An 11,527-nucleotide genomic window follows, 5' to 3' on the forward strand; every position below is an offset into this window, starting at 1 on the left:
GGTAGCATATCGAATATAGTTTGTTTGTAACTTAGCGATCATAATAACAGTTAGCAGATGCTATTACGGGCTATAATAGTAGCTAGCGGGCTACAACAGTAATTAACCTTGATCGTCAGTTCAGCTCCAGCCTCCTAATCCCATTGATTTGTTTGTCTTTACACATTTGAATTTAGAATTTGGCACTTCTATTACTAAGACATATAAGAAAAACTTGATGTTTATTTCTTCTTTTAAGTTATATATTTATATATTCATAATTTCGTATTGATTTGTCACTTATTTATTTTCTAGTCACTTATATCATAATTTATAGTTAAAAATATAAGTATTTTTAAAATTCCGCTAATAAAACTAGCGTTCCTAATATCATCGACTATCCGTTACCCGACATTAATCCGCTGCCCCGCTATGTGCTATTTATTAGCTTGCCCACACCGCAGTCGCCGCAGGTTGATTGGTCGCCTGCCGCGGAGAAGTCTTGGGAAGCGGAATTTTCCGCTTGCTTCTGACAGCCCGGCACAACACAGCCAGCCAGGAACTGGACTGGAAGAAGTGGAAGCGAACAGTCCAACAGCCGCACCCCGCCACCACCACCAAATCAACCCCTTCGTAATCAATCAATCAATTATCGATCCCCTTCCCTTCCTCCCGTAATCCAATCATTCCCTTCCTCCCTCTCTCCCCCTCTCCTCCGCTCCTATTCCCCATTTCCATTTCTTGGTCGGCGGCGCCTCCTCTACTTCGCTCGCCGTTTATTGAACAAGAATCGCCATGGCGGCGGTGAGGTTTCTTGCTTGCCCTCGTTGTTCGCTCACTTCTCTTCCCGAATCTAGCCGATTTTGTTTGTATTCGTTCATCGCGCGCGGTTCGTGAAACGGTGGTGCGCCTAGGTGCTTGCCGGGAACTCGTTCTTGAATCTTGATCTGTTGTTGGGTAGGCCGTGGTGATTGGACTAATCATTGCTAGGGTTTCGTTCGTGGGGTCAAGACTTGTGTTACCTGTTATTAGTGCCATCCTTCTTGAACCTATGTCTTGTAAGGATTGGGCTGTGCGGTTTTGTGTTAATACATGACGCAGGACATGAATAGTTAGTGCCATCATTTTCCCCCTTAGACGGGGAGAGCTTTATCATTACTCTGTAGCACAATCGTTACATATGGACTCCGTGGCACGGCTCAGCTATGTTCTGTAAGGATTGCACTATGCGGTTTTATATTAGGACTTGATGCAGGGCAGGGCCAGCCAGGCCTCTATAGAAGTGACTCCGCGGAGAGTCCACTTTCTCTAGGACAGCTTTAGGAATGGAGTTACAGTTCGGAATTGACGGGTAGTTTTCCATGCTTAGTTTAGTTGCCAATGTATTTCTTGTTGTGCCGTATTGCTAATCCCGGTGCCAGGGGAATTGTTGGTCGATGTGTAGTAGCTTGGTGAGCAGAGTTTTTGATTCTTCGATGAATTCATGCTTGTTCCAGGGAGCTACCGCTTATTGAATATCTAAATATATGTACATAAAGAGTACGCCGTATATAGATAGAGAATATCATACATGTGATTGCTAACTCTGGATATTGTGGATTCAAATATGTGGTACCTGATATACTTGAAGGTCTCAAAGACACATACTAAGTACAGTTAGTATCCATGTTAGATTCATTTGATTTGCCTTGGTCGGCAAGACAAAGGATCACCTATCGATTACGGCTGGATCGAGATTGTACATCGACTCCTATATAAGATGGGGATCTAGACCCTCGATGGAGAAAGAAGAGGACCATGGAGCAACACCAAAACCCTACCAATTGGAGATACTCGGTGACTTTAACCTTATATTAGTCTAGATTCAATCTCCTCTATTGTAATAGGTCTCGTTACATTGCTTATACTAGAGATAATCAATATACAACATCATCCACACCGGACATAGGGTATTACTCCAATCGGGGACCCAAACTTGTATAAATTGTGTCTTGTTTCTTGCTGGATCCTTGATCTCGAAGGTACCCCTGTTTAATTACGGATATATTGTCGGACACTAATCTTTGACAATTGGCGTGCCAGGTAGGGGCCAATTACGGATATATTGTCGGACACTAATCTTCGACAGTCGGCGCGCTAGATAGAGGCCTTCATCTATTTTTCAGGATCGATCATGTCTCTCAAGTACGCATCCTTCTCGGATTCTCCGACACCGGCGTCTATGACCACTTCGAGTTGGCGTAGTCATCTTCACATCGCCTCCTGCCAGATCTGAAATTACTTTTGGAACTATGACGTACCACTGGGACGATCAAGATGGACTGATCCACACCAGTATCATCAACTCCAGTCCACTGGACGCATACCGCGAGGTGGGACACCTCGACTAGGATCCTGAGGAGCCTAGCATTCTTCGGTTCATAGACACCAACAACGATGGTGACAGTCACAAGAATAGTGATGACAACTCCATCGACGGCCAGAGCAGCCGAACAGATCGATTCGTGTTTATGGCCGGAGGAGTCGATGGCTTACCCGCTGACCAGAACATAGGAGATCCGAACGTCATGGTAAACAATGGTGTAGGAATCCCTGAGGATCCAGTAGCAGTGGCTGCCACCCAAAGTACCAGTATCGCCGAAAAATTACCGCTAGGGACGTCTGCAGCCAGGTTCCTGACACCACCCGACATCGACGGACTACAGAAAGTCAGGTGAAACCTGATATTCGACGTCGACTCGTTACGGAGACGCCTCTTGGTCAGATGATGCTTCCACCAACAACGGCTCCAAGATCGGGGAACAAACTCTCTCGGACAACAATTACGGTGCGACGTCGGCTCGACCACAGCCAAGCCTTGGCAGTGGTGTCTTCAGCACTCCAGAGGCCAACATTCAGGGTGCACATCTAATTCTAAGATGCTTTCTCGTGTTAGATCCGGCGAATCCCTTAACTCTGATGGTCAACCAACTCAAGACTCCTCGATGCGGCTCAGATCTAGGCTACTTGAGTGAACAAATCTAGCGACTCTAAGCACCCCAGCTGGCAAGGCTCTGGTTTGAGGAGCCACGAACGCGAACACCCCTAAGTCGAGAGATCGCAAACGGGAAGTTTGGGTGGTCAAGCTCGAGCATAGCCCTTTAGGTCAAACTGTAGCTGCTCCATCCATAGACAAGAACCAGGAAGACCTGAGTAACCGCATCCCTCACGACAGGCGCAACTTACGGGAAATGATTGATAACCGTTGTGAGGAACGCCGTGAAGACGATCGTCGTCATAACGACCGCAGATCTCCAGGACGGGATGGTCGACGTGACTCCCTTGTCCGAAGGAACAGACGTGACAGTCCTCCCCCATCTCCTCTTGAATAATTTGACGGAGGTTGTGAAACCTTTGCAGCCAAGCTCCGGTCGATACGATGGCCTATGAAATTCAAAATGGGTCCGATCCAGAAGTACGACGGGAAGCTCAATCCAAACAAGTGGTTATAGATTTACACTACCATTATTCGAGCAGCTGGTGGCGACAACAAGGTAATGACCAATTCTTGCTAACCACCCTCGATGGATCTACAAGGTCCTGGTTGTTGAATCTGCCATTCAACTCGGTCCGATTATGGGTCGAGTTGAAGGCTCAGTTCATCACCAACTTTAGGGTACGTTCGAACGTCCGGGAACGGAAGACGACATTTATCAGCTGAACCAAGGTAAGGACGAATCTTTTCGGGACTTCATCCGGAAGTTCAGCGATAGGCGTAATACGATCCTGGATATCTCCAACGGGTCGGTCATCATCACTTTCAAGGGATGCGTCAAGCACAAAGATCTGGTCAGGAAGCTAGCCACCTAAAAAATTCAGACGGTCAAAGAACTCTTTGAGCCAGCTGACAAGTTTGCGAAGCGTGCTGAAGCCCAAGAATATGCCAAAAACCCTCAGTCTAGGAAAGACAAGCCCGAGTCTTCAAAGAATGAGGGGAAGAAGAGTAAGTCTGGTGACAAGCGCAAGGATCCAGACATGACCATAACTGCGGTCAAAAGGATCCATACATGACATAATTGATTGTGGAGCATCGACTAGCTGTGGAACCCGACGCCAAACCTGTGATGCAGAAGTATCGAAGATTCACGGAGGACAGAAAACAAGTCATCCAAGAGGAGGTCGGCAAACTTCTAAAGGCAGGCTTCGTTTGAGAGGTTCGTCATCCCACATGGCTTGTGAATCCTATCATTGTGAAGAAAGTGAAGGACGTGTGTCGATTTTACCTACTTTAACAAAGTTTGCCTCAAAGATCCTTTTCCTCTTTCTTGTATCGACCAGATCATCAACTCTACGATGGGTTGTGCATTGTTGTGTTTTCTAGATACCTATTCGGGGTATCACTAAATTAGCATGGGTAGAGAGGATGAGGAAAAAATTGTTTTTATTACTCCTTTTGGTGTATTGTACTATGTAAAGATGTCTTTTGGTTTGAATAGTGCTGGTGCTACTTATCAATGGTGTATTCAAAATTATTTACAGTCCTAAATTGGGCGCAATGTCAAAGTCTACGTCGATGATATTGTGGTTAAGTCTAGAACCAAAGATGTATTGATTGACGACCTCAAGGAAACATTCAATAACCTTAGGAAATATCGTATGATGCTTAGCCCTGAGAAGTGCATGTTCAATGTTCCGTCCGGTAAGCTTCTAGGTTTCCTAGTGTCCAATCGAGGCATTGAGGCTAATCTGCACAAAATCGAGGCTCTCGACAAAATGCGATCACCTCGAACGCTAAAGGATGTTCAAAAGTTAACAGGATGTATAGTAGCTCTTAGTCAATTCATCTCTAAGATGGGCGAGCAAAGGATGTCTTTTTTCAATGCTGAAGAAACACGGCTGTTTTGAGTGGGCGGAAGAGGCGGAGAAAGCTTTTCAAGATTTGAAAAGATACTTATCATCTTCGCTAATTCTAACCCCTCCTAACAACAATTAAGAGTTCTTTTTGTACATTGCAGCTACTCCACAAGTTGTAAGCACGGTTTCGGTGGACGAACGGGAATGTCTCGATAGAAAAGGTCAAGATCCAGAAACCTATTTACTACGTGAGCAAAGACTTATACGATGCCAAGCTACGATACCTTCAAGTGCAGAAGTTGTTGTACACAGTCTTGATGACTTTCCGGAAGCTACGACATTATTTTCAAGCGCACAAGGTCACCATCGTGATGACGTATCCATTGAAGGATATTATACGTAATAGGGAGGCTACTAGACGAATCACGTAATGGACAGTCGAACTCAACGAGTTCGACTTCGACGTGGACTATGCACCGCGTACAAACGTTAAGTCAGGAGTACTAGCAGAATTCATCGCTAAGTGGACAAACATTGAAGAAACAAAACCAAATGTGGTCGAGGACCACTGGACACTTTTCTTTGATGGATTGCTCACGCTCCAAGGATCAGGGGTTGGCATTGTACTCCAATCTTCAACAGGTGACGAACTCAGGTACGTCATTTAATTAGAATTTAACGCATCCAACAATGTTGCAGCATACGAAGGACTGGTAAACGAGCTATACATAACTGTGTCACTTGGAATCAGACGACTACTTGTGAAAAGGACTCACAACTAATCGTAAACCAAGTGCAAAAAGAGTACTTGTGGAGGAGATTGGATCTAGGCTAATCTAGAGTTGAAGTCGCCGAATATCTCTAGTTGCTATGGTCTCGGCGATGCTCTGTGGTCCTCTTTTCTTCCTCCGGGGGTCTAGGTCCCCGTCTTATATAGGGGTCGATGTACCATTTCGGATTTAAACGAAGTCGATAGAGAGTCATTTGTCTTGTCGGCTAAGACAAATCAGATGAATCTGATCTGGATACTAATTCTACTTGATCGGGTAACCTGATCAAGACCTTCATGGTATGTGTCTTCGAGACCTTCAAGTATATCGGTACCATAGGTTTGGATCCTCAATATCCGGAGTTGTTAAGCACATGTATGGTATACCCTATCTATATACGGTGTACTCCTTATACGCATATACCCAATAGTTAAATATTCGACACTACTACCAGCAATGCCTTAAGTTAGATTCTTGCCTCTTTAATGATCCTAGCAACCATAATTAGGTTCCGTGAGTTGTCGGTAGAGTATATGTCATGTTGGTTCATTTCTATTTTTGATTAACTCTCATTGTGGAAACAAAGCTTATATCTTCTTGCTGTCATTTTCCTTGATTAAATTGTGGGCACTAATCTGTCATTTGTAGTATGTAACATACTGGCAAGAGAGGTGACGGTCAATCACCTTTCTTACGTTATGTTGTCTTTCCCTGAATTTGTGTTCGCTGGTTATTTTAGTCAGCAAAATGTATTGACATCATCAACTTGTCTGAATCAACCTGCATTCAGCACTGATGATATATTGACATATGATAAGAGATTCTCCAAACTCAAATAGGAAAAAGGAAGCCCACTGCCAAAGTTTGGGGAGTGGGACGTCAATGACCCTGCCTCAGCTGAGGGATTTACAGTAATCTTTAACAAAGCTAGAGATGAGAAGAAGACCGGGAGCAATTCGCAGGGACAAGATGTGCCTGTGAAAGGTGAACAGCAACCATCTGGGCAAGGCGTCTATGCAACAAAAGCATACAATTCTGTAAGAACCCTACCTTTTCCACTTCATGATTACTTTTTCCTGAGCTTTGCGACTCTTCAACAATTCTTATGGTAGTTTTTGTTGGCATAGCACAACTTGGCATTCCATCTAAGATGGCATGGTTGCACTTATGTACCGGTCACCATCATACAATCCAATTATTATGACCAATTTTTTTTTGCGAGAGAAAATACATTTCAATTCATGTTTGGCCATGTGTGATCAACCATATAGATATTTTGCATCTGTAGTTTTTTTGAACAAATTTTAGTTGTTTGTGTAATGATGGTTGTAACCAATCGTTCTGTCTGTTCGTACACAATTATGTGTGGTTATTTGAGCATGCCAGGCTTATGTTATCTATCATTTTAGGACCCAAGTCACTTTTATGTTAATGGTTTACGCAGCATGGTTGAGTTAAACTGTTAGCAGGGCACCATCTCTTTGCGGGGTGGTAGAATGTGGGAGTTCTACTCCACCATCAGGTCCGAATCTTAGTGCCTACCTTTATACACATGCCAATGCGCCTCAATGGGCGACATGAGGCCACAAGCCTGGGCCGCTGCTTATATGTGTACTAGCTTGGCCTCTGCAATTGTACTTGTGTCCTTGGAGGTGTGCCTCGCATGTGTCAGCATGTCTTGTGTGTGCACGGTGATGGTGGTGTATGCCTATGTCTTCCTTCTAATATCCTAAAAAGAAGAGTTATGCTGTTAGTTACTCAAAATGTCTGTTTAACTTATCTATAGTGTTAGAAAAATTATAAATAAGGCAACATGCTTAGTTGTAATGATTGTACTCTTTTAGTGTGTTCCAGTAACTCCACAACCTATCAATATACAGAATGGTAGTTATAAAGAGCACGACCGTATATCCAAAATAGGTATCTACCTTGTGTACCAATAATGACCTAGCCTTATTGTTGAAATCTTTTTCTGTGTCATTTGAAGTGGTACTAGACATTTCAGATATGCATATAGTGGAAGTATGCCGATGTTTGTTTGATATGAAGTCTTAATCATGTATGTGAAAGTACAAGGTTTCAGGAATTAATCTGTGTAAACATTTGACGAACATGAGCACTTTGATCAATTAGTTTAAATTTTTGACGGAGTGGTGTACAGAACATAGTTGTTAGTAACGTTCTAGTGGAACTTATGATGCCTAGGCATAAAGTCAACCTAGTTGAGCTAATGTTTCGTGATGTTTGATTTTCATCATAATCTATTCCTGTTTGCAGAAGAAATGGTTCTGCTGCTTTAAACCAAGCGCTGCAGATTCCTGAAGGTCACAAGATATCAACTGGGTCGTGGAACACTACAGTCCTTGTTACTTTTCTGAAAAGATTCCACGATATCCATGGAAACATGTTCTTTTGATCCTTCCACAGTTTTGTGGATGGTCTGGGAAAACAAGTAATGTTAGTAGTCCTGTGTGTACATTGTTTACTGCTCATATCTGGGTAAACATCAGTGCTGTATATTTGATGCATAAAATTGGTCTTGGTTAGTACGACTCAATCATGATGGTTTAAAAAAGGAGGGAAATTACAGGACAACGAAGGGAATAGTAGTGCCAAAAATTCTTTTCGAGTACGCTGTGCATGTACTTTCTTGGTGTTCGTTGACCTTTGCTGTTTCTCCGAGCAAGCGGGTTACAGAAATGGTCCTCTGATATTGCATAAGCATTCTTTGGATGGTATCTATGGATAAAACATTCTAGGTGTTTCTGATATGCAGAGGAAAACTTGCATGACACGGATTATCTTCGATATGCTATCATTTGTTGTGCAAGTACACGTTATTTGTTCTTGATCAATGTGTAGCTGATCTGCAGATTTGGTAAACTGAATATTGATGTGTCTGCTAGCAAATTTGTTGTGCAAGAGAAAATTCGTTTTAATTGACAAGCGAATTTGTACAAACTCAGATAGAACAAATCCATACAGATTCATAAACAAATTACTACAGATTGGCCCGCAAACCAAATTTAGTTGAAACAAACTTGCTCTCGGAGTTCATGTGATATCGCTTGTAAACTGAAATAAATTTGCCATCTGAAATCCTATAGTTTTTGCTTATGAATTAAGACAGTTTTTCTTTGAGTTCATATGGATTTGATTGTAAATTAATGCAAATTTTCTCTCTCTGTTCCTTAGAAATTTGCTTGTAGATTAAAAAAAAGTTGTTCTTTTGAATTCCTACATATCTTAATTTTCCTTTTAAGTCCATGGTGGCTTCTTATTACTTCCGGTTTAACAATAATTTGCACACGAACCAATCCCAAATTATTATTATTATGGATATAATTAATCTAAGATGGTGCGTTGTAGTTTATTCAATTAGTTTTTCTAATATAATTGTTTTTCAATTTTTATATCAGGTTTTGCTATTTTTGAAACAATCACTGCTAGTTAATTTATTTTCTATTGGAGCAAGAGTTCAACTTGTCCCAGCAAGTACGGCGAGAGTTTCTTCTAAAAAGGAGACTCAAGCTTGAAGATGAAGTTTGAGAGGAAGGAACACTACGAATATATTAATGATAGAAAAATGTATTACTCTAAAAGGAGTATCACAGCGTGACTTGGTGTGTTTTCACCTTTGTATCTTTTTTTCTGTGTCCGTCCCTTTCTCTAGAGGACCATGGCCTCCTATTTATAGGGCCATGCGTAGCTTGGCGTATAAGTTATCATAATGTACAAATATCCGGGATCTGACCAAAGTACCGGACCTTATCCCGGATAACTACCTTCTATCCTATCAGGGAGATAAATATCCACTGTGGTAATTATCGTGGTGCCTACACGCTGAAGGGGGCGAGCCGGTCGCCGATTGCGGCTCGGCGCCGCACTGTCAGGGGTGTCAGGATAGCCTTCATCACGCCGTGGTGTCAGAGTGGCGTCCATTAGCCTAGGCCTTTAATGCCGGTCACTTCCTTGCAGGCAAAGCACGACCGGTACTCCCCTTCTGGCAAATCTTTCCTAAGGCCGGCAGACTCACCCCGCTGCCTTTGGGAAGACGACCTGATCAGCTCAAGGTGGGAGCCTCGGGAGGCATAAAACCGAGAGGTGAAGGCTTTGGGAAGCGGGATCCTGGAGGGCCGGGGTTCGGGAGGTCGGAGCTTTGGAGGACCGAGGCTTCGGGAGGTCGTGTTTTGGGAGGCTTCGGGAGGCCGAGCCGGCGGAGCCAAGGGAAGGCTTCGTAGGTATGAGGGGGTATCGTGAAAGGATCTGATGACATCGGAGATCGAGCTTGTAACAGAGGGTTCAGAGATAAAGGCTCCGGAGGGACCTGGATGGTGATCTTTAACCATTATCCTTAGGCTGATTTATTTTTCCCCCAACAGTACCCCCTTGTTCTCCGGCCCTGATGTTTCGGAGGGGAGAGAGGATGTAGAGGAAGAATCAACCCTAGCCTGGTATAGTATCAAGGATGCCTGATGGTAATTCTCTGTCCTTTGAAGTCACTAGAGTAGATGTTTCGTGTGGGTTTGGAGAATGCCACGTGTTCGCCTGGCGGGACAAGACGTGCCACTACCACGTTCTGACTGGATAATGCGGGGGATCATTTAGGGTCTTGTGCCTGCGACCTTGTCATGCGTTGAAAGGGGTTTGGGTTATTAATGTGACGGGACGTCCGCGTGAGAAAACGAGGCATTCGTCATGGAGCGCTGCCACGTGTTGGAGGGAAATCGGATATGGCCACGCCACGCCCCCCCCCCCCCCCCCCGAGATGTTTAATGGGAGGTCATGGCGATGTTCGTCCTACTTCATCTTCCGGACCTACGTGGCTACGTGGCTCGAGTATAAAGCCGGGGTTACCCGGTTGGAGTTTCCACAGCCCCACGAGTAAGCAGTTAACCTTGACTTGAGTATGGCACCGTCTTCCTCCTTATCCTCCTCGGAGACATCGATGATCTCGACGGCTCCTACGGGAGTCGGACCGTTTTGGTCGTTGGCACAACCACCGATGGCGACACCGCTTCCATCTCTGTAGGGGAGGCGGTTGCCCACCGCTCCGGCCTAACCTTTGGCCGAGGAGGGCATGCCCGTCGAGATCATCGATATCTACGATGACGATGAGGAGATCGACTGGGATCTCCTGCGAAGGGAGAGTGAGCCGGCGTTTGTGGGCCCAGTGGCGAAGCAGGAGGAGGCCGGGAAGGCGATGGAGAAGGCCCCGTCGATGACCTCCTAGGACTCCTCAGTGTCCTCCGACAGCTCGGGAGCCGGCTACTGTATCGGCTTCCGCAGCGGCAGGCCGTAGAGGAGGCGCATACGCCGTCCCATGCATGGCCACTGCCGGGACCTGTAGGAGGTGAAGGCGGTCACCGGGATGGCATACTTGGTGACACCGTGATATATGCATGTCACGGCTAAACTTAGTCACTTTGTACTCTTTCTCACCTTGTCTGGCTTTGTAGGGATCTATCTTCTTCGTGGTAATTTCTGTACAGTTGTTTTAGTTTGTATCCCCTGGATGTACTGGTTGTTTAATAATATAACATGGACCTTCGGGAACGGTTGTGTCTCCTTCCGTATCGGAATGCGTGCGTGCTTTCGTGCCTCCAAACCGTACTTCTTCGTCCCTTTCGAAGGTGATGTCTAGTTTTTCTGACGACCGGGGCGCCGAGCCTTTGTATAGATCATTGCTGATTTCGTTTCTTCTAGGGTAGAGGTGGCCTCAAGAATCTGGTGGTGATGGATATGTAGGGTAACTAAGGAGAAACTGGGCGGTGGCGACCTCATCGTCCCTGGTTACTGCATACTCCACGGGCCTGGGATTGGTTGGGCCTCCTTCCTAATTTGTTCCAGATTTGTGACTCAGCGAAGTCCCTCTGGAACCTTTGGAGACAAGCTCCGGAGGTGGTCCTTGACCCTTCGGGTTCCTTAGCGGCTGTCCGGGTAAA

The 11,527-nt window shown here is 44.9% G+C and overlaps 1 protein-coding gene across 1 annotated transcript; it reads left to right on the forward strand.

Annotated features, from left to right (window-relative positions):
• Positions 1-463: 463 nt before the first annotated feature.
• Positions 464-8,351, forward strand: LOC133901577 (protein NOI4-like). The gene is made up of 3 exons (XM_062342942.1): positions 464-783; positions 6,422-6,619; positions 7,860-8,351. The coding sequence occupies exons 1-3, from the start codon at positions 775-777 to the stop codon at positions 7,902-7,904; spliced, it is 252 nt and encodes an 83-aa protein (XP_062198926.1). The 5' UTR covers positions 464-774; the 3' UTR covers positions 7,905-8,351.
• The last annotated feature ends 3,176 nt before the right edge of the window (positions 8,352-11,527 follow it).

This window comes from Phragmites australis, chromosome 20 (assembly GCF_958298935.1).
Source record: "Phragmites australis chromosome 20, lpPhrAust1.1, whole genome shotgun sequence".
NCBI classification, from domain to species: Eukaryota; Viridiplantae; Streptophyta; class Magnoliopsida; order Poales; family Poaceae; genus Phragmites; species Phragmites australis.

What these genes read in the sequence shown, in the direction of transcription:
- LOC133901577 (XM_062342942.1), top strand. An exon ending in CAACAAAAGCATACAATTCT is followed by an intron (nt 6,620 to 7,859) that starts GTAAGAACCCTA and finishes TCCTGTTTGCAG; the next exon opens with AAGAAATGGTTCTGCTGCTT.